The 24666-nt window shown below is 38.2% G+C and overlaps 1 protein-coding gene across 1 annotated transcript in view; it reads right to left on the bottom strand.

The window, feature by feature from the left end:
• MAN2A1 (mannosidase alpha class 2A member 1) overlaps positions 1-24666 on the bottom strand; it is a 75030-nt gene that overhangs the window by 9311 nt on the left and 41053 nt on the right. The window contains exons 13-19 of the mRNA XM_063129538.1: positions 8767-8932; positions 6429-6662; positions 6222-6344; positions 3772-3886; positions 3195-3328; positions 1712-1853; positions 473-606 (exon numbers count right to left, since the gene is read on the bottom strand). Coding sequence (XP_062985608.1) covers positions 473-606; positions 1712-1853; positions 3195-3328; positions 3772-3886; positions 6222-6344; positions 6429-6662; positions 8767-8932 — 1048 coding nt within the window. The remainder of the gene's footprint in view (positions 1-472; positions 607-1711; positions 1854-3194; positions 3329-3771; positions 3887-6221; positions 6345-6428; positions 6663-8766; positions 8933-24666) is intronic.

Raw genomic sequence — 24666 nt, forward strand, 5'->3', positions numbered from 1 at the left:
ATACACACATACACCTTCTACCCATCAGTATCATGATACCTGGGCCATGAAAGCTTTTACCAAAAATGTGCTTTTCTTTAAGGGATCTACTAGATCTGTTGCAGTAGACTATATGGACACCTTCCCTGTATTTTACAAACACAATGGAATACAACTTGAGATGAAATTTCACTGAAATAAATTGTATATTCACAACAATCAGGGAAATGAACTTCAACAAGCAAATAGCATCGACAAGATTAGGAATCACTTAAACAGGGAAGAACAGAAAAACCTTTATGACACACCCTGGACATGTACTTTAACTTAAATTAACTTAAATTTGAATACACAAAAGCTATTGTAATACGATACATGGATAATTGTCCTGTAAAACGTACTTATGTGATTCATATATACATTTGAAGGCAAATCATCTGCACTAAAGTAATATTTAAAATATGGAAATGAATATTTGTAATACTTGTCCTACCATATCTACTCCATCTCTTTTTTCCAACAGAAGTCGGAACAGATTGGCTGTGATTTTGTTATCTTGGACACCTTGTCCTAAGCCTCGATTGTCATCCTGCATAAGTCGACGATCCATAATGACTTCTAATTGGCCTAAAAACAAACATTTGTCTTATTTTGGCTTTACCAACATGCATGAAAGATCTGAGTCACATGCACCATCCTTCATACGTGTGAAGGACAGTAAATGTCAACATGTACGCAAAAAGGTCATTTCATATTAACACAAAAGTGACTATATTTTAAAGTTTATGGTAAAAGACATGTACCAAGGACTTACGGCTCCTCTAACACAAGATATTTACAAGGTCCAGAGTCAAAATTACAGTCTTAAGATGCTCATGCTTCTGGTTATATTACTTTCTCCTTGTTGTTTTAGTGAGTAACTAAGTATCGTAACTACTTATTAAACTATTAATACTACTTAGCTATTTAATAAATGTATAAAGGCAAGTTTAAAGGGCAGTTTTCTGGTTCATCAGAGTAGGCCACGTATATATTGGCTAATTTTGTAGGCTTCTCATAGAGATAAATTTATATCAAGTAAGCAGGCACCAATCAACACACTAACAATTGCTTGCTGGTTGATGCTGAGAAGGGTGTACTCCTCATGTCAACACTTATGCAGCTCCCTCATATCCTCTGCTTGCTTTGCTATTCTATCTTGCTAGGCAGATTAAGAGGGCTCCTATCCACCACTACCCACCCATGTTTAAGTGTGAAATGTTGGGATCTCTTAGTCATAAACTCATTGCCTACCTTTGATATTTTGGCCTCATACAAATGTCAGGAAGGAGTATAAAAGTTTGGACTGAGGCCTAACCAATTTAGTTTCGCTTCAGAGGGAACATGAACAACGAACCTGGAGGACTTTGGATTCTAGGAATGAACTCTAATGTGTTGTTGATTGGGTTCCCAGCATATGCCAGCTCTATGGGAGTTGTCAGCCCCACAGGCTGAAGAGATGTGTGAACTTTTTTTGTATTTTTATTCTGCATCCATTTTCTATCCATAAACTGTCATTCCTTTCACAAGTTGTCACGTTTCATCTTGGTAATCTAAAGAACCTACTTTAACTGGGTCCTGAATAGATCAGGCCTCCAAAATAACGCACCATGGAATTAGTGTGGTATGTTATCAGTATTATATGGTCTATTTTCAACACAGCAATACTCTGAAACCTTCCACAGTTACTTACCACTTTTTAAACTTGCAACTCCAAGAGATTGAGCAGAATGAAGAGTCAAGCGAATCTTGCTATCCTGGACATAAGCCATTGCAGTCATTGGATAAATATTTGCTTGAAGAGGCAATTTGTTCATTGTCTGTCTAGGCTGAATCTACATGATCAAATGTGACTTCAGTGAACTTCATTGAGAATTTAGGTAAAACAAATAAAAAAATTGCTTTTGCTACAGGAAGTCCATCAGATCACTCCAAAAAGTAATGCTTGTTGTTAACTCACTTCTTGGAGGAATGGAAACACTTACTTGCTGATCCGACATGGGAATCCAGGAAGGTACATTATGAAACAAAACATATCCAGATTGAGTCATAGGTCATTTCTACACCAGCCCGGTGGGGTTGATCTCGCGATATCCTGATCACGAGATCCTCCCCTTAGTCCACATGTCCACATCCCGAGAGGAAGGAAGGTGTTGCTCCTGCCACTTAATTTATTTTTAAGGAACTGAGCGCACGTGCGCTTCAATGAACAGTGAGGGTTTTTTTTAAAAAAAAGCCCTGACCCCTCTCTCCCCCACCAATTCCTCTTTGCCCAGCTCCTTCATCTACTGTGGGGAGGAGGGAAGAAGCCAGGACGGGCGGCCACACCTCCCGCAGTCTTGCAATGATCCCAAGACCGCAGGAAGAATTGGATTTTCTCAGGGATTATTTATCCCTGGCAAAACTCACGGTCGTTCCCCCTTGCCCTGGGAGTCCCTGTGTATCCACTCGGCCATGACCGGCCCGATTTTCGGGCTGGTGTAGACATGGCCATAGTGAGAGTAGACCCATTGCAATCAATGGGACTTAAGTTAGTCTGACAAAATCTGGATCCATCCATAGAGAAGGAGACAGGTATTTGAGAGAAAATGGTGCAATCAGTGGGAGAGAAAGAAAGCATTAATGTAGGATGGAAGGGGATAAACAAACTAAAAGAGGGAATGAGTCAGCAGGGTGGGAAGAGATGAACAATATTTAAATACTTTCAATTTAGCCCAAGCAACCCAGAGAAGAAGAATGTGTGAAGTTTAGTGCTGTGTTTGTGCAAGGCATATTTCCTTTCCCTTTCTTCCCCTTCTAGCTCCCTGTCACCTCAGAAAAGCATCTCCAGAGGTTATAGGGAATAGGAATTGTCTCTCACTGGTCTGCAGTGGGATGGGGGTAACGGCCCAAATCAGGAGCCTGAGGCCATCCAATTGTGCAAGATTCCTCCCCCTGATTCTGGGCAGTTCCCCCACCCCACCTGCATAGTTCCCAACATTCTTGTATGAGGTGGTTCAGCTGGCTGTGGGGGGAAAGCGGGGAAAGCAAAGAAATATCTGCTGCACAAGCCTTATGTTTTATTATGATTGGTAACATTTTTTCTTCTTAAGTTATGAATCAACTGACCCAAACACAAACCGACTCTAAAACGTACAACATTACCCACAGTGTAGAATTTAATACATGGCGATTACCTGGTATCCATTGAGGTCAGTGTAAAATCTGTTATGGGTTGCTATGTCAGATGAAATTCTCATTGCAATCTCACGATTGTATTCTCCTCTGATGTCCACAATATTGGATATCTCAAGAGATTGGCCTTCTAGCCCTAAATATAAGAGAGACTTCAGGATTCCCCAATATTGACCCTAAGTACCCATCAGCCTGTCAAGTGCCCATAAACCCCCTATTTCTGCAGCTCAACTGAGATCACAAAATGTGGAGATTTCTCACATGCCTGTATGCATAGCTGTTGTCCCGTTCCCCCATCCACCCAAAAGTCCAAGCACCAGTGAGCTTTGGAAGAGAAGTGGGTTAAAAGAAAGAAGTTGGAAACAGACATAGTTTAATCATCTGGCCACTACAATTCACACCAGTTACTATTTCCAAACACTTTTCAAAGGTAGTTCTACATACGATGTACAACAGTAGTCTAGCCTGAGTAAATTTGGCAGGTTAAAAAGATTGTTTTCCAAGACTTCCCACTGCAGCTAAAAAGTAAGCTAGATCTTTATGAAGGACAATCAACTATATTTGCTAATGTTAGCTTACCATGAACTTTGTAAAGTCGTACTGTGTGAGTCAAATGATGGAAAAAAGTAGTAACTTCAGAAAAAATCCTTCCATGTGTAACCCGTATGACAGGTGGATCAGTAGAAACGTAGGGCTATAGAAAGACAACAGCAAAAAGGACATTTGTACTTCCTAACTCCACATTTCATGGACTTGATGGAAGCGAGGGGTATTGTCATCACCTCCCTTCAGTTGAGCTCCAATAAACTGGGGAGAGGGAAAGCATGAAGCTCACACAGTCTTTCACTGCCTTTACAGGATGTGTGAAAGAGCTCTTAAATCAAAGTGTGAAAACACTTTACATGAGGGGATAAATATTGGGCAACAATTAACACAAAAAGCCCTGCTGGACCAGAACAAAGGATTATCTTGTCCAGTATTCTCATTCCCACAGTGGCCAACCACAAGCAAGACATGGCAATAGCCCCTCCCACTGCTGAATCCCTCCAACTGGCATTCAGAGGCATCATCATCTGCAGTCATTAATAGCCTTGTGCTTCATGGATTTGTTTAATCCTCTTTTAAAGCCATTTAAGTTTACAGCCATCACCTCATCTTGAGGAAGTGAAGACTTCAAACAGCAAATTTGATCATTACAAAGACTGGCCCAACAGTTATTCAAGGAACATTTTATAGCTGATGGTAATTAGCCGATGTAACAAGTGTTTGTTTGTTTTTCTGGCACAGCATTTTATAAACTTCAGAGTGAAAAACAAATGACATTCCGAGAACACAGAGAAGCTGGAAGACTGACACTATCTCACAGGTTGTTTATTATATCCTGGCTCAGATAATAATCTCACTTGCTATTGTATATAAAGTAGATGTCTTAAGTCTATTTTAGCAGGAGGTAAAAAGAATATTTTGATCTCTGTTGATTATTGTTTCCAAAATATCGAATATCTGCAGACAGTTCTTTCTTCAGTTAAAACTCAAGGCATGTTTCACTGTCCACTCGAAAGCTTATGGTGTTGGAACCAGACCTGCCCATCCACAAACAGAAGGCTTTGTTCATTCATGGAAAGGACTGCAATCCAGCAAATTTCCCCTTTCCCCTTGCAGCAACCCGTTCTCCAAATCCCCCAGTGGTCACAGGAAGCTGCAGAGGTCACATATAAACCAGTCCCTATTAGGCCTGAGGCCTATACCTTGTGTCAAGTTATGTTAAGCAGCATAGTTTGCCTATTTTTAGAGAATGAATGGGGTGGATGAGTGTGAAATGGCTGAAAACAAACCATGAATGGTGGAAAACAGGAGAGATGATGGCAAACGAGAAAAAACTGTTGCAAGCTCTACAGGCATGACATAACAACACTGATTCTTTTCTGCATAATGTGATCCCTGCAATTCAGAAACAGCATGACACCCCAAGGGCACGAAGAAGCTATGTGATCACAGTGCTAAACTGCATGAGCAGTGCCTGGGCAACCTGATAATGAGCTGATGGGTGCATACCAAAGGCAGAAGAGACTGCAAGGATGCTCACAGCCCTTCCACACAAAAATCGGCAAGGATGCCAATCAATGTACGACCACAAGGTGTTGACCTAGAGGGGTGCAGATGCAGAACCAAGAGGATAGAAAAGAGGGCCTGAGAGGAGAAACCTTAGAGAAGCCTCCATCTGCAACCAATGGAACAAGCTCGTACACACGCAGCCTGCTTCTCCAAGTCTTATCCCTCAATACATGTGCTTACATACGATTGCAATGCTTAGGGATTTTCTAGCAATTTAGGATTGCTTTTGCTTGTGGTATACATGCATGGTTCTTTCAATATAAAAGTTACATACAAAGTATTTTAACTATAAGTGCTCATGTTGGCATCTCATTGTCCCAAATAAAGTCACACAATTGAGTAATGTTTAAATCTGCTAAAAGTAGCACATAACACATGGGGAAGGAAGAATCAGCAAAAAATGCATCCCCCGCATCTGTCAGCGGGAGCATCCCTGGAGCAAAATTCTGCTCACATAAATTCTGGATCCAAGCCTATCTTTTTACTAATATGATATTAGAGATACTAAGGATTGGCATCCTTGCCGATTTTTGTGTGGAAGGGCTGTGAGCATCCTTGCAGTCTCTTCTGCCTTTGGTATGCACCCATCAGCTCATTATCAGGTTATCATAATATGTAACATTCAAAATCAACTCCCCAAACAATCAGCAGGTATTTCCCTCACAACTGTGGGATAGCCCACTTAATAGTGCCTCTCAGCAACCCATCCTTTTCTCCTCCTCCCCATCAGTCAGGGGTCACTTTTCTCACACAACTCTCTTCCACTTGGTCAAAAACAGCCCTTCTGTCAGTAGAAGCAGCTTTCTACTAGCAGAAGGGCACCTTTAGTTCTGAACCAACGTAACTACACTCTCTTTAATATTACTCTTTGATATGCCCCAAATATACAAGCCCATGTAATGTAATAACATTACCTTAGCTTCACCATCCGGTAAGAAGAGATAAGCTCCACTCTTATCTCTATTATTTGTAGTTCCATACCAAACAAACTCCAACTTCGCACGATGACTTTTATTATCTTCTTTCGTATTTACTTTCTATAGGAAAAACAACTAATGAGACTGATACATTCCAATTTGTTTCAGTATCAAAATATTTTCAAATAGTTGGGCCATACATACCTCTAAAAGTCCAGAATTGCCAGAGAACCAGATTTTCATATAAGAGTTTTCTAGCATGATCTCATCCAAAGCATTCTGTATCTCTTTAACATTGAAAATTCTATATGGCTTGACTAACTTAGCTTTATCATTATGATAGAGATTATAATCAGCCAATATAGTTTCTGAGTTCAGCCCTTCCAGAAGCTGGTAAACTCCAAAACCCAAAGGTGGCAGATGAGCCAAGAATGAGATCTGTTGGGCATTGAAAAGGAAATTGTTGTATTTTAAGTATCAAGAATAGACAACCAAATGTAAATACAATTCTTTGGTCCTCAAAATGGCTACTTACATTAAGATCCCAAACTCACAGTCCAAGAAAAGTATTTTCTAATCAAAACCAACATTCATGTTAGGAATAGACACGTGAAATTAGAGTTACTATTCACGTTAGCAGCATGCTTTTCAATTTATTGCATCTATGTCTTTCCCAAAAATATTAACTGCAATAGCTGTCTTTCAAATAGATTGCCTTTTGCCACAGATGCCACTACACTGTTCTCTCTTCATCATTTTTCTCTATTATAAAACAAAGGTAAAAGATTCTGATTAAGTTTGATCAACTCATCCAGAAAAAGTAGAGAATCGAACCCAAACTATTTTGGATGTTCAAACCATGCTGGTTTAATGCTTTCATGCACTCTTTTACTAGTATGCTTAAAGAATACTAAACTTATTGCAATCATTTTCTTTAAGACTGCTTCAGATGGAAGGTGCAAAATGGATATCACCAGCATGTGCAAATGCCCAAGTGTCATAAGCTGTGTTCATTTTGCCTAATTGTTCATGCAATTGGAAATTAAGCCTGTGCTCATCCTTCAAGCAAAGGCCAGAAAGGGTAATTAAGAACACAATTATTTCCACATGTTCAAACAACATAACTGCAACTTTTTGTAGCTCTGCTCATTTTTAACCAGCACTGAAATAATATTTTTATTTTATATTTAGGAAAATATTTTAAAAAGCTATAAGGACTTCCTCAGGAATAGAGAAAATGTCGAAAGGAGTCGCCACAGAACTTTATGAAACTGGGGAGGCAAGAGAATTTGAAAGGAAATGTAGACTGGATACCAAAGTGAAACAACTTACATATTACTCTCCCCTCCCTTCTCTCTCTCTAAAAAATATGTTCAAAGAATTCTCAGCTCCAAAATTACATTTTCTGCTCTGAGATGTATCCGCCACCCACCTCAAAAAACCTAGCTCAAATGTAAACAAAATATTTGAAATGAAATTTTATTTCATACTTTTTGTCGTTTTGGAACTTTAACAAAGATTAAAAGATAAAACTAACTATGGCTACAATCATATACCCACATACCTGGGAGTAAGCCCTTGAATTCAAGGGAGTTTACTTGAAAGTAGACATGCACAGGATTTCATTGTAAGAGTTTCATGCACCTTCAAAGTCTCATATAAAGAACTGAAGTACATATATCACACTGGGGCCTACACTGTATTCCTTTTGTCACCAGCTGAAGACCTTTTTATTCTCTCAGTATTTTAAAACTTAATTTTAACTTAAATTTAAATTTTACTGTTCTAACTCTGTATTTTAATCTTATATCAATTTTTGCTGTGCAGTTTTATACTGGTTGTGCTTTTTATACTGTATTTTGTATTTGTGTTTTTAAACTGTTGGTTGTTTTATTATGGTTTTAATTTCTGTGAACTGCCCAAAGAACTTTGGCTATCGGGCAGTATAAAAATGTAATAAATAAATAAACAAACAAATTGTGGGTTTGTCCCAATATCAAATATATAATTGGAACATTTAACACATTCTAAAAACACATGAGCTGTGTTCACACATAACAAGTAAGCAAGAATTCTAAAGAACTCTGGCTTATTGTGAATGAGTCACCATACTGGTGTACAATACTCAATTGCTCCTATTTGGCTCCACCTGCAAGTGGGAGTGGCTAAATAAATTCTGAACTTTCCACCCATAGTTCTTTTATTCTTATATGTGAACTAGGGATTTTGGCTTGTCTCTCCCCCCACCCCCCGAGATAAGCCACAGTTCCTGGAACGCACATCACAATACGATACTTTGTTGACCCACTCCTGCTTGCAGGAAGAGCCAAGTGGGAGTGATCTAGCAATGTACATCAGCATGCTGGCTTATTGTTATATGCAAATGAGACCATTCTCTAGCAACACTAGTAAATTGATGGCTGAGTTTTATATACTGAATATATTTATTTTGCAATTTATCTAATCATTTTCTATTTTCCAAGTAAGAATGATTGACATGCTTGTTCAGTAAATGCTCACAGATAATTTAAAAATAGTTTACCTGGTACGCATCATATGATATTTTAGCAGTTCCATCCCATACTGCACTAAGCTGGACCACAACAGGTCTTCCAGAAGGAGACAGTACTTTAACTCTTGGTGTATTCACATAGACTGAAACCACTGATGAACGGTCTTGTTCTGTAGGATTATAAATCAAAAGGTACCTGCAAGAAACGTTGCCAGATCTTTACAAAAAAACAAAGAAATTTGATCAAAGATTTCTGTTTTACCTAAAATAAATTACACGGGTAGAAAACCATCTAAGGTATGTACATATCAAGAAAATATTGGCAGAAATGTGTCTCTACTATGGAATTCTTTGAGAGACATGGATTTTCTTATATGCTTTGAGGGGAGTACTGTAAAGAATTTCATGTTCATCTTTATTCCATGATAAGTCTATCTAGTCATCTATACAAGCAACCATTTAGTATCATTGGGTTGAATACAGATGAGCTTCCTCATCCAGGGAAACTTCTCCAGGTCTAGCCCATGGTTTGTGAATTATCTATAGTTGAGCGTGAAAATTGCCCCGGCAAACAAAAAACAATTCTAGCTGAATCTAAACGTATCTAGACAAATGCTATTTATTTTCTAAAACCACAAGCTATTAATATAGCACTAAACACTGAAGCTATATGTTATAAAATCTGCATTCACATAGATTATGAAAAATGTTGATGCTGCTTGGAAAAGGCATAGCATGGGGTTCTGTTCTTACACCTGCTATCACACTGCAACACTAGTTTTAAGCAACAGAGAGAGTTCCTTTGTTAATTCTTACATGAACTATATTGCTCAGTGTGAGCATATTGCCATTGCAGGCAAATACCACCTTAGAGCCTGCTCTGTGAACTGTCCCTCTCCCTCACAGGGACATCTGCCATCATCGGCCCTGTAGGAAGGATCCCAGAAGATAAGAGGCAGGCAAATACCATCTCACAGCCTACTCCAGCTGGACCTCCCCCTCCCCCAACTAGGTCTTCTATCACTAACTCCCTGTGTGAAGGATCTTGATCACTTGTGATCTTTTAAAAACACTGTTTATTGTGATTTCACTAAGGACTACTGACATTACTTGTAAGCCACCTTGGAAGGATTTGCAACTTGAGAGGCATATATAATTGTAATAAATAAATACTGGCATTTACACAACAAAATGTGATCTTCTATTTATATAGTAGGCGACAAGATAAAAGCAAGTTCAACTTAGTCCACATTCTAATTTCCTTTTTGTATCGAGCCCATCCACCCTTAAAATCATCCTGGGAATCCCATAAAAAAGTATATTCCAACACAAAAGTATTTTGTGGTGCTAAATATTCAAATATTCCTAGTTACTCCCCAGTAATGGTGAAGAGGGGTATATGGGGTCTGGCACATGGGGCACCTACCACTGAATCTCAGGCACCAATAATCACAATGACAGGTATTGGATAAGCACCACCCAATATTTCATCTTTCTACTAGAACTTTCCAGCAAGCCTTCTGTTTCACTTTATTATGAGACTTGACCTGGTCTTAATCAACAAGTTAATACAAATGGTCAGCATAGACATCTTGACCTTAAGAAAAATGTCCATAAAGGTCTTTTATTCCAGGGGTGAGCAGGAGATGGATCGAGATCTACTGGTAGATCTCTATGTGATTTGTAGTAGATCAGCAAAGATTCTGATTCCAAATTGTTTAACAATAGCAGCTACCTACCACTCACCAACACCTTCAATTATCCTGCTGAAATGAAGAAAGCTTGGGTAACCAAGACGGATTTTTGTGTGGAAGGGCTGTGAGCGAAAATAAACAGTTCAGATACTGTATGCGAAATAAATTCCTGGACTCAGAGTGCTTTAATTTGATGTCTTTTTCACGTGGTTTTGGTTGGTGGTTCCCAGGGTCCTGACAGACTGAAGTCTCCCTGCCCCTGCTTTACACAGTAACAGATCATGAGGCATTCTCTGTGCGTTTTAACAACTCACTGTTGATCTAAATTCTAGACCAACGATATTAAAATTAAATTAGGAGACCAAGCTTTCTATGGAAGAAAAAAGACAGGCAAGCCTTAATATATAACTGCTTCTTTACATGTGGTAGAAGTAAACTATGCAGTATGAATTAGACCGCTTTCTGCATGCAAATACACTTGTAACAGATTACGTATATCATTAATATTAAATTATTAATATTATTAATACTATTATTAATAATAATTAATATTATTAATGCACTTATGTACTACTATCTATGCATGCAGTGCTTTATGAAAATGAAAGGATAGGTCCTTGCCCAAAGGAGCTTACAATCTACCCCATATATAAAATGAACTTTAAGTTGTGGGAAAGTTTCAGAATAAAATATTTAGGTCACATCATAACTTATGATTCTTCAAGACAGTGACTTTAAATGCAACACTGATGTAAAGGGAGCCATGAAAATCTCAGTCTCATCCAAACTTGAATAGTCTAGTCTCTGATACCTAGGAGGTATACATACTATCACTGCATTAACTTTTCCCAAGCAAGGAAGATGTGAAAGTTCTATATCAAATGAAATATCATAGCAATATCATATCCAAAGCCACTCTCTAATGGAGGGACAGTGAAAAGGTTAGAGAAGTGATGAATGACAACAGTGCAGAGGCCCAAATAAAAGTCAAGGTCAACCAAAATTAAGTATGTAGCGCAGGAAGATTGTCTGAGGAACAGAGGGAAGGAAAGATGAAATTGGAGGGGAAAAGAAGCCCCCAAAGTGGAGGGAACATGTATTTTTGAACTAGTCAGATGTTAAGTTTGCAATTTGGGAAAGGAGAATATAAAAGATACAAGGCATATATTTGAGGCGCACCCATTGAATAATTTTAGGCTTCAGGTACATAACGAAATGGGTAATTTCCAATGTTAGTCAGCCATGATTAAGTCCCATTCATTTCAATGAGTCTACTCTAAGTAGGACTAACACTAGATACTACCCCATGGATATTAGCCGTGAGTCATACTATTTTAATGGAATGCAGCAGTTACATAGGAAGCTGCTTTATCAGACCATTGGTCCATCTAGCCCATAATTGCTAACACTGACTGACCACAACTCTTCAAGGTTTCAGGCATGAGTCTTTCCTAGCCCTACCTGGAGATTCTGTTCTATCAGAAAAACATTATGCCACGTATAACACAATAGAGACCCAAAATAATTGAGACACCACACTCACAAAATAACTCTACTTCACTCATACTTCACAGAACAACATTCACCCAAGTGGAAGACAACTGCTAGACGTAGCCCACCCACAAAAAACAAGCATGGAGGCACGTTTATTGAAGGAGTTTTGGGTACCATCTAAAGGACCCATTAAAACTAGACTCAAGACAAGAACTTTGAGAAACTGAACAACTACCTCTATTTCAGAGGCAATCAGCAGCTGTGTTGCTCTCACCATTCAGAGCACTTCTTTGTGGCATTGCCTCAGGGTCTACTGCTGGAACTGATTTCTTCTTTCAAAAATTTAAAATTGCTGTCCTGTTTCGATCAGCCAGAAAGACCCTGAAGAAAAAAATTTCCAGTCAGAACATTTTCACCTCAGAATAGGTAGTGAGGCTTGGCCTACTCCATCATTAAAGTGCTCTCCAAAATGCTAATTTCTTCCTAGCACCAGTCTCACAGCCATACTCCACTGTTCCATGAAAAAGAATCTATCCTAATTTTTACTTGTATAAAATATTATTGTCATTTATGAAGTCTCTGGTACATTAACACCACAAGTAAATAGTGAGTGACAAAGCCATAATGATTTGATGTAACTTCTGTATCTATTATCCGTACACAATGGTAAGAGAACCAATGTTTTCAAAAAATGCCCTAAGACAACTGCAGACAGCTGCAGAAGTGTTAATCTTTTACAAGAAAAAAAAATACTTACCTCTAACGCCAAAGTTACTTCATGTAGAATTCATATAGATCTGTCTGGACGTTGTGTCATACAAGTTGCAAACCCCAAAAATGAAATTGCATCAAACTTGCACTGAAGCATGTAAACTTAATATGCCCCTCTAAAAGATAAAGCACAGTATCTTCCAGTATTCTGAATATGCAACTGGCAGAGTTACATTTTTTGAATTAGAAAAAACAAAATGCTTTGAGGTCACTTAAGATTTATAGGTAGTGCAAGTCTGATTTTAAAATAAAAAGGCAAATAACTGCTTTTGAAAGGTGGGTGATTGACAAATTCTAATAAATTTTGATTATTCTTGTTTTATTATTTTTATCATACTATAATTGTTTCATTGTGTTTTGCATTTTTATATTTTGTACATCGCCTTGGGAGGGTATTCCCTAAAAGGCAGTTTATAAATCTTTTAAATGAATACATAAATAAAGGACAAATTAGGAACATTACTGTAAAGCAGGGCTACTGAAGATGCAGCCTGCATACAGCCTGACAAGGCCACTTCTGGTGGCCTGCCAGACCTGATCCAACTCACAACTGCTGCAAACAGCTAGGAAGCTGCAAATAAATGGATTGGGATAATAGGCACCATTTACCACCGAAAAAAATGCAGTAGCACTGCCTGGGTTTTTCCGAGCTAGCAAGGGAATCCCTTTCTTATCTCCTGTAATATCACTAAATCCTAAAAGACATTTTACACTCAAACCCATAAGTTTTGGTATTCTACTTCATAATTTACTCCTAACCCATTCCAGATTTATTCAAGAACCTAATTTTGGGACTCACCTGAGTGATGGACACATCCTCACTAGTTTCAGAAATACTGCAAAACCCATAATGCAGTTTCCCGTGTCAACAGATGCATAAGCAAATCCACCAAATTCCCTTGCTGATTTGAAAATCCCTGAGAAAATCTATACTACAATGCTAGATGGACAGGGCTGAGTGGATTTCACAAGGAAAATTGAAGGCGCATTATGCAAACCCCTCTACTCTCGCTATTTATTTAAATTAAAATGCATACAAAGTAAGTGATGCAATGGTTTAAAGAAAAAAAATCTATAGTCTGTTATCTCCAAATTCCAATAGTTAATTACAAAACAAAACTGTTCCATAAAATATGTCAATCACAGTGAGCATTTAAATGCAAATATCTATTTAAAAGTGTCGATTTATAGAATACAGATAAATTTTGGTATAGTTTTATTTATGTTGATTCTTGAAGCAAACTCTAATTAGACAAAACTTACATTTTCACATTTGTTCATGGTTATGTATCTCTGCGGTTATTCTTCCATCAAATATGTGTTATCTTGCCTTATCATTACACTCAGGAGCAGTAATAGCAGCGGGACACCCTCTCTAAGCTACCAACTGCATCTCCGCGGGCTGAGTCATAATGAGCCATTTGCAGTCCATGGTACTAATGCTCTACACATCCCAATCCTGTTAAGCTTTCTCATTCCCATTGCTCATATCTCTCTGAAACATACTCCCCCCATCTCCCCTCCCACCAATCTCAGACTCTGGCCAAATGCCCTTTATTCCGAGATCTCTGGGCCCTCAATTTCCTGCTTACAGCAACAAGACAATCACAGAACCTCAGTGTGGAGTTTCCACACAGAACCCACTCCCTCAACACACTCACACAAATCCCTGAACACTCCATTCTCTACACACAGTGTTAATGCTGATAGTCCTGCTGCTGCTTTCTCTGCTTATCTCCTTCTATCCCTTATATCAGAGAGTACAAGACAACATAGCAGTAGTATGAATAGAAATGCTACAAGCAAGAAATATTAGAGCCATTCATTTATAAAGGTGCGCTGAAGGACTGACATATCCTTAAAAACAATCATTATTAAAGGGGCAATAAAACAGGAAAGCGTCTTTAAAAATGGATCAAATCTTCCACACGTCCCTGGAGTTCTCTAGAACTTTCCATGCTACTGTCCCATATCTGACACATAGAATACAATACTTTAACTGCATGTTAAAGTATGACTCCTCATTTTAAAAAAAAGTATGTTCACACATTTGAGCATTTTGCACCCATCCATCCCAAAAATGATATGGAAAATTTGGAAATATACAAGGGAGAACGAACTATGGATTGTAGGAAATGAGTAGAAATACACTTTAACATCAATATTATGTAGAGGAGAGGGGACACAATGCAATGAATAACATAGTTCAACTGTCTCCAACTGTTCAAAATCTGAGACCCACCTTGGACTCTCAACCTGCAACATGGGACTCACTTTCACAATTTCACAATTACATAACATGGCAGCAACAGCTTTGCCACAACCCATCTGGATTGATCTTGCAACCCACTTTTGGGTCGTGACTCACCAGTTGATCTGTTGCCATAGCTAGATGGGGCGAAATCCCAGGGTGATCCCCGGGATCGTCCCTGTGCGTCCACATGGCGCACAGGGGATCCCGGGATCAGGGAGGAATGATCCTTCCCTTGCCCTGGGATGATGATGATGATGATGATGATGATGATTATTATTATTATTATTTATATAGCACCATCAATGTACATGGTGCTGTACAGAGTAAAACAGTAAATAGCAAGACCCTGCCGCATAGGCTTACATTCTATTAAAATCATAGTAAAGCGATAAGGAGGGAAAGAGAATGCAAACAGGCACTGGGTAGGGTAAACAGGCACAGGGTAGGGTAAAACTAACAGTATAAAGTCCACTGATCTCGCCCTCCCCTTTAGGCCCGTTTTTTCCACGGTCTTGAGGCCATGGAACATCTGGCCGGGCACCAAAATTTGTCCTGGCTCCTCGCGAGGAGCTGTAAGCCATGCACAGGGCGCAGTGCCCCTCAGGATCGCTGCGCCCATCGGGGGTGGGGTGGGGTGAGCGGGGAAAGTAATTATTTTTTAAATAATAACTCACTTTTGCGCACGAGCGTTCATGTGCTACTGGCTCTTTAACTAAAAGAAAAAATGGTGGGTGCGATGTCTCTCCGTCTGAGGTCGTTGCGCGCCGCACGTGAATTGAGGGGGAGATCTTGCGATGAAAATATCGCAGGATCTTCATCTCTCCATCCCTCTAGACCGCTAGGTCTAGCTAAGGCCTGAGTCTCCTTTTGTCACCCGCAATAGCATACCGCATTCAAAAAAATAAATGGATTACATCAACATTCCCCCATATAAGATAGTATATGAACAGGTAATACCATATTTCTTCGATTGTAAGATGCCGTCGATTGTAAGACGCACATTAATTTCAGTACCACCAACAGAAAAAAAACCCCAAAGACACACCTGCGATTCTAAGACGCACCCCATTTTTAGAGATGTTTATATGGGGAAAAAAGTGTGTCTTAGAATCGAAGAAATAGGGTAACTAGCAGAATGCTCAGGGCCATCGGTCCCTAACATGTAAGATGCAAGAGCCTAGGAGTGCACAGCAGGACCTAGAAGATTGCAGAATTCTGTTTTGTTAGTAATTCTTGAAGCATCTTGTTTTGGCCGCTACTGGTGACAGGGTATGCAGGCTTAGATCAATTAGTCAGGCTATATATAATAAAGGATATTTTTTATAGTGTAGATTACTTGTTCTACTAAATTCCCGTCTTACTGCTGCACCCAAAAGCCATTTAAGAACTACTGTCTCTAACATCATAGATAATAACATATGAGAAAACCAGATATGGTACAAATGGCAATGCACTGAAGTTTGGCTAATTATAGAAGTTATGTTGGGGATCTCCTGACAATCTGAAAGGAAGAACAAAACATTGGCAAAAACCGTAGCTAATAGAAAGATGAACAGAAATGTCAAATATCCCATAAATATGCCAAAGTGCCAAATACGACCCTCCCACAAACACCGCGTATGAATGTGAACAAAACAAATAAAAACAGAACTATAGGCCTGGAAGCCTGAAAAACATTGATCTATCAAGTAAATTCAATAGAAAAAATGTTTCTGGGGAAAATTAAAACAAAAAGCCTTTTAAAAATAACTGACAACATGAACTACGGAATTGCTATCAAAGCAAAGAGAACACTGGAAGAAGAACATTGGAACATTTAAACCATTAAAATACAGCTAGTACAGACCTTAAAATTAATAGTACAGATCATTATATAAAAAATAGTACAGATCATTAAAATACAGGTAGTACAGTACAGGAAGCTGTGTGAGGATACGCAATTACAGGCCGCTTTGCACAGGGCAGCACATCATCCTGCAAGGGGTGCTCTGACTTCGGATGGCACTTTCCAACCCTGCAGTCAGAAGGTGCTCACAACTAGATTCTGCTCTGTGAAGACCCTTGGGCCAATCCCCTTTCCTTTTGTGTCATGTCTTTAGATTGTAAGCCTGTGGGCAGAGACTGTCAAGAAATATTTTGTAAGCCGCCGTGAGAGCCTTTTTTGGCTGAGTGGCGGGATAAAAATGCTTAAATAAATAAAAAAATAATAAAAAAATCTTTGCCTTCCTTGTTCTGAAGAATTAGAATAGAACAGGTTTCTTGTCCTCTTGTGCCTACACTCCCATTCATTTTACATACCGTAGTGATCAAGAGCATGAATGATGAGACGGAGGCACCTGCCTCTGATCTCAGGTCAACCATGAGTGGTTAAATAAGCCATTCACTCTCTGCCCCAGCTCTACGATCTGCAATATGGGAGTAATGCAGTTATGCTAACTTAAAAGACTGCTGTAGGAATTCTTGAGAAAATATATGTGAAGTAGTTTCAGCATTTCATATTTACATAGCAGTTACATTATATTATTAAATTTTGCTGAGGCGAACATGTAACAGTCTCCTGAATTTTATAGCGGTCATTCAAAACACACAGCAACTTTAAACCCCAAATATACAACTGCTTACAAAATCTCCCAGCCTAATAACTGTGTATAATATATTTTCCCATTATCTTTTAAAAATGCCCAATACATTGACAGTTTTCACAAATGTATTACTGATTTATATGGGAAGGGCAGCTGAAATTTATTTATTTATTTATTTATTTATTTATTTATTTATTTATTACATTTTTATACCGCCCAATAGCCGAAGCTCTCTGGGCGGTTCACAAAAATTAAAACCACAATAAAACAACAAATGCCTACACTAACATTCACCACAAATAAATGAGACCAGAGGTTTATTTATCACTTAGTGTGAATGCATGTGCCAAGGGAAATATCATATGCTCTGTTCCAGAATTAGGTTTTTTTTTTTTTTTTTAATAATTTTTATTCATTTTCAACACTATATAAACATAAATGAACATTTCCAAAATATAATTGAAACAAACACAATAAGAAAAAGAAATACATCAAATATCTGCTTCATACATATTGAATAATTGTTGAGTACAAATATCAAAAACTATTACATATGCCTTATCACACTACAACATTTTCATTCTTAACATAAAAGTGCACCCCCCACCTCGGGATCATTCTTGAGTCCAAAATCTAATCGTTTCTTCTGATGGTGGTTTCCCATTTCCCTTAGTAAACACGAACACTAGGAACTGTTTCCAAATTCCTTCGAACTCATTTATTTTAGTTACGCCTTTTCTCCACTTAATATTACATGTCAGTTTATCATTAATGGCTATATCCCATACTACTTTATACCACTCCTCAATAGAATATTCCCCTTGGATCTTCCAGTTCCTAGCTATCATCAATCGTGCTGCAACCAACAAACTCGATATCAGCTCTATAGTTCCTTTTCCACACTTTATATCTTCAAATAGTGACAGCAATGCTATTTTTGGTGTTTGTTCTATTTTCATTCCCACTATTTCTTCAATTTCTGAGAACACCATCTTCCATAATCTTTGTACATATTTGCATTGCCACCACATATGTAAATACGTTCCTTTTTCCCCACATCCTCTCCAACAATTTGCTGAATGTTGATCACTTATCTTGTTCAATCTAACCGGGGTTAGGTACCACCTCCATAAAATTTTAAAATAATTCTCCTTTATTCTTACTGATAAACTTCTCAACACTCTTTGTTTCCATAGTCCCTCCCAGCTCTGTCGCCCTACTTGTATCTTCAAATCTGATTCCCAAATCACTTTCTCTGTATTCTCTCTAAACTCCTTCTCTAACAATATTTTATATATTTCACTCATTAATCCTTTTGAAACTATACTACCTCCTTTTCCTTTCTCCTTACTTACTACTAATTCTTCAAACCTCGTCATCTTTCTGCACATTCTATTATCTTTAATCCACTTTTTATTCCATTGTTCTAATTGACCATATTCTAGCCAAGATAGCTTCTTCTCCTTTAACAAATTTTCCATATCTTCTCTTGTTTTAATATCTCTTACCCAATCCTTTAATTTTATTTTATTTTTCTCTTTTAATATTTTACATAATCTACCCTTTAGATCCTCTGGGAAATTCTTTAACATTATTATCAGTGCTAAGGGAGAGTTGCTCGGAAGCAGCTTCCCTTTAAATTTGCTCCAAATTTCCCATTGAGTCCTCAGGAGTGGATTATCTATACTTCCAACCCATTTTCTTCCTCCATCTTTAAAAAAAACATTCTCCAGATTCATCTCTACCTTACTTATGATTTTTTCTTCCATCCAGTATAAATCTCCTACTCCCATAATTGCTTCTACAACATGTCTTAATCTATTTGCTACGTAGTATAATTTTATGTTTGGGAGACCCATTCCCCCCTTTTTTTGGCTTAGGTACCAATTATTTTTATTCACTCTTGCTCTCTTTTCTCCATTACAATATTTATTAATAATATTTTGCCAACTTTTTATCTCGGTTTCTGATATTTTTATAGGTAGCATCCTAAATACGAAATTAATTTTAGCTAGTATCTTCATTTTTATCAAAGCTATTCTCCCAAACCAAGATAAATTTAATCTTTTATATTTCTCCAATTTCTCTAATACCTCCTTCTTTAACCTCGTTAAATTTTCCCTTTCTAAATTCTCTAGATTTTTTGTAATTTTAATTCCCAAGTATTTAATCTCATTCTTAACTTTCAATTCCATCCCCTTAAATTCCCAATCCTTTTCTTCCTTCTTAGTATAGTTAAACAACATCATCTCTGATTTAGACCAATTTATTTTTATTTTATAAACTCTACCCACTAAATTATGCATATGTCTTCCTACCACAAACCCACATTGATCTGCTCCTATATATTCTGCCAAAAATTTATTTAATCGTTTGGCCATAATAGATGTAAAAATTTTAGCATCCTGATTTATTAAAGAAATAGGTCTATAAGAATCAGGATTAGTCAAATCTTTATCTGGTTTTGGGATCAGAATTATCACTGAATGTTCCCATGATTCAGGTATCTTCTCTCCTGATAATATCCTATTATAAAGTTCCATTAATTTTGGAACTAAACAATCTTTGAAGACCTTATAATATTCTGGACCCAAACCATCTGCTCCTGGTGATTTACCCACTTTTAACTTATCAATAACCTCTTCAACTTCTCTTTGAGTTATTACTGACTCCATTAACTCCTTATATTCTGATTTTATTTCCTTCTTTATAAACCTTCCAATATACTCCTCCACCTTTTCTTGTTGAATTTCTTTACCCTTGTACAATTCCTGATAAAATTCCTGAAAAATTTTTATTTTAGCTTTCATTGCATGACAATAATTCCCTCGACTATCTTTCAACGTTTCTATCCCATTCCTCCCTTTTTCTTTTTGTGTGAGCTTGGCAAGCAACCTCGAGTTCTTATCACTGTTTTCAAAATATTCCCTTTTCATATACATTAAATTCTTTTGAATCTCTTCTATATTTAAGTTTTCTAATTGTTTCTTCTTAGCTTGTATTTCCACTAATTTATATTTATCTTTACTTCGCCAATATCTTTCCTCCAAGTTTTTAATTTCTATCTCTAACTTTTCCTGTTCTGCACGTTGTTGTCTTTTTAAACTACATGTTTCTCTAATACAGATTCCTCTTGCTACAGCCTTCATGGTGTCCCAAATGACTGACCCAGCTGTTCCTCCTTTTTCATTAATTTCCCATGCCTCCGACAGTTCCTTCCGAATTTTATCTACTATTTTATTGTATTTCAATATCTTTGTGTTCAACTTCCATCTATATGCCTCTTTATAATCTTTCTTAACTGTAAATTCTAAACTTAACAAGGCATGATCGGTTACTTTTATTACCCCCATTTCCATTTTACAAATCCTCGTTGCAAAGTCTTTTGAAACAAATATATAATCTATCCTGGAGTATGTATGATGAACTGGGGAAAAGTATGAAAATCCAGGCCTATTCCCGTAAAGTAAGCGCCACGAATCTAAATAATCATTTTCTTTTACTAATTTATTCAATATAGTCATATTGTTCCTCTTTTCAGCATTAGTGGGATTTGACCTGTCCCTTTTATTATCCATAACCATATTAAAATCCCCAGCTAATAATGCACACCCCTCCTTAAATTCTTCTATTTCTTTGAACAGCTTTATAAAAAATTCTCTATGCCTCTCATTTGGGGCATAAACATTAATCAAAGTATAAACCTTTCCCTCAATTTTACCTTTTAACATAAGATATCTACCCTTATCATCCTTTTTTACCTCTTCTAATATAAACCCACTTTTTTTTGAAATCAAAGTGGCCACTCCATTTTTTTTTGATGTCCCTAATGATTTTTCATAATAGGCTAACCACTTTAATTTTATCATATTCGAATTCTCGGAGCCTTGGTGTGTCTCTTGGATCATTATAATATCTGATCCCTCTTTATTTAGCATTTGTTCTATTCTCTTCCTTTTCACGACTGCCCCTAAACCTTTAACATTGAGTGTTGATACCTTTATCTTTTTATCCATAATCACCCTTTTGAAATCTCTTCCGATCCCTTGTGCTCAGCAATTCAAACTTGCTTACATAAAAACACAAACTCCATACATAAAACCCACACCCTCCTACCCCAATCCCTCCTCCCCTACCTTCCCCCCCTCCCCACCCCCCCACTCTAATCCCCCCCCCATATCCCCGTGAGTCTAATACTCCAGCCATCTACTTTAAAGGGGGAGGGGGGAGGCAGTGCTGTGCCTGGCCGGCAGGTCTCTATATTAGCATTTTTATTTGCAATTATCTCCAACATAATTAACAATTCTCTTACTCTCCAGATGTCCCAGCCTCATTCCCTCCCCCACCCACTCCAGCCCCATCTGCTTCCCCATCCAGACCCAGCCTCTTCAGCAAATCTTTACCTTGATCCAATGAGGTTACTCTGTATTCCCTCCTCCCATATGTAAATCTTAAGAAAACCGGGTAACCCCATGCATAAGGAATTTTATTCTTCATTAATGTTTCCGTTATTGGTTTAAGACTACGTCTCCAATTTAATGTGCGTTGAGAAAGATCATTGTAAATTTGCACTGGTTTGCCTTTACACTGTATCTGAACCTTAGATCTCAATTCTTTCATAATTTGCTCTTTTTTGTAATAGTTGCCAAATTTCACCAATATGTCTCTAGTCCCTTTGTAGTTTTTCCCCCCCACACGGTGGACTCGGTCCAGATCCGATCCATCTATTGGAATGTCAGGCGTCAGCTCCTTGAACCAGTTCACGATAATTTCTCTAAGATCTTCTCCTTGCGTCTCCTTCAGCTGCTTTATTCGAAGCGAAGATCTACGAGATTGATCTTCCAAGGCGATCAAACGCAATTCCCATTCTTTAAATTGTATATTAGTTGATTTTTCGAAAGCCTCTTGTTTCTTCTGGTCCAGATCCACTTTAGCCTCTATCTTTTTGATCTTATCCGAATTTTCCATCGTTTTATCCATAATAGTACGCATTTGTTTTCTGAATTCACTCATTTGCTGATCCATTTTTTTAAAAATAATCATGTTATTTTCTGCTATAATAGCCTTGATTTCCATTAAAGAGGGAGGGTTACTACCACTTTCTTTCCCCCCTTCTGCCATGTTTCCTTCTTTATTTGGTATTGTATCCAAAGAGACTGGGTCTATATCTTCCTCTTCCTGTTCAACTCCAGGGGCTGTACTTCCCAGGAAGGAGAGGTAAGCCAAATTATGATTTGAAGGTTTCTTTTTTTGTTTATTAAGCTTTTCCCAACTTTTGATCTTTTTTTTAACGTTGGGCATGGGTCCCTTCTGGGTAGGGCATAAATCTTAGAGTCCAACTCTCTTCCTTAGCAACTTATGCTGGCTTCTCTATTATATAGCACTCACAGCTCCTTCTTCACGAGGAGGGGGGAAAAATCCAGTTCACAACAGCATTCACTAGAGGGGATCAGATTTAATCACTCAAAGTCTCTCACATCCCACATCTCCCTCACCGAATGCCAAATGCAGCTTTTTTCACCCCTTCACCCCCCTTCTCGCCACGCCAATAAATCCAGTCAACCACTTTAACCTTAGAAAGCCAGCATTCCAATCGTTCCCATGTGAGATAAAGATGAGAGGTTATATCACAGATCAATGTCCAGCAAACATAAATTCCTTCTTTTTAAACTGCGTCAGTCAGCGTTTACTTTCACTTTTCATAGAGTTGCCGTTTAGACAGACATTGCATTAATCATAGTTCATCTCACCTCCCTTCTCCAAATCTCTCCACTTTCCCGGCTCCTGTTGGTTTTATAATCATTTTCTGTCAGTTGCTCAAAGATTCATGCCCATTAAAAGAGAGATAATTGCCTTTTCCGGCAAGCGCCGTTCAGAGCCTCAGAAGAAACCCGCCATCGCTCAGGCTGCCAAGCTCCGCCCCCCCAGAATTAGGTTTAACTGCTTTTATAATATCACCCATATCCTCCATACCATCATTACGGCCCCATTCGCACATAACAGCAGCAACTTGTGGGTTAATTAATTAAACCATGATTTGCCACAGGACATGTAACCACGATTTTGAATATGCAACCTCCAATCAAAGGATGCTCCATGACATCCAAACCTGGACATTATCAGTTAATTGAGGGTTGCCGATTAACCCATTGTGTCCAGGTTTGGACATCACAGAGCAACGTCTGATTGGCCAGATTGGACACTGCATATTTAAAATGGCAGCTGCACGCATCTGGCACATGCTGTCACAAATTGTGGGTTAATTAAACAATTATGTAAGACAGAAAACTCTGAAATGTTTTTTCTTATAAAACTAACCATATATAGATCATGGTCACAATTCATAGCCTTCTGAAATACTCTATAAAAGGGGGAGGCAACTTGCGGCCCTCCAGATTTTTGGGGCCTGAGACTCCCATCAGCCCTAGCAGCATCACCAATAGTGAGGGATCGTGGGAATTGTAGACCAAAACATCTGGAGGGCCACATGTTGGAGTGTAACTTGCAGCCTCTGCGACCTATCTAAAGCTATTTTTGAAAAAGTACAAAGTCCTGGTATTTTTTTGCAACCCCCCACAAATAATTACGACAATAAATGAACAGTACTTACCTAAACCACTTTCCCACACCATTATTGCTAGCAGTGGTGCTGGCTGCCCTCCCTATCAAAGGTGCCTGTCACAGCCTAGCTCAGGACAGAAAGCAAAACTGACCCTGTGCAGAACACCCATAGAGATGTGCAAAGTCTCCATAGCACAACTCTATAAACTATAAATGTTGTGAAAGCAATAATAACAGAAGCAGTGTGCACAGCACAGCTCTTATTCATACTTCCAGTTTCTAGATGGGAAGACAGAATGGATTTTCACAGTTTTTATAGTCCTGCTTTGTTGAACTCTATGAAGACTACCTGTATGACTCTATCCCATTACTAGTAGCTCTTCTGACAGCAATGGAGATGTCTGGTTTTAACTTTTATCACAGGCAGCCCGGCAATTACTAAGTTTCAAGGTCATACCAAAAGCAGTTCACTTGGGTAAACTTACATACAATATTCCTCCTCCTCCCTCCCAATCCCCTTTCCTTTTGTGTCATGTCTTTTAGATTGTAAGCCTGTGGGTAGGGACTGTCAAGA

Source organism: Elgaria multicarinata, chromosome 6 (assembly GCF_023053635.1).
Source record: "Elgaria multicarinata webbii isolate HBS135686 ecotype San Diego chromosome 6, rElgMul1.1.pri, whole genome shotgun sequence".
Classification (NCBI taxonomy): Eukaryota; Metazoa; Chordata; class Lepidosauria; order Squamata; family Anguidae; genus Elgaria; species Elgaria multicarinata.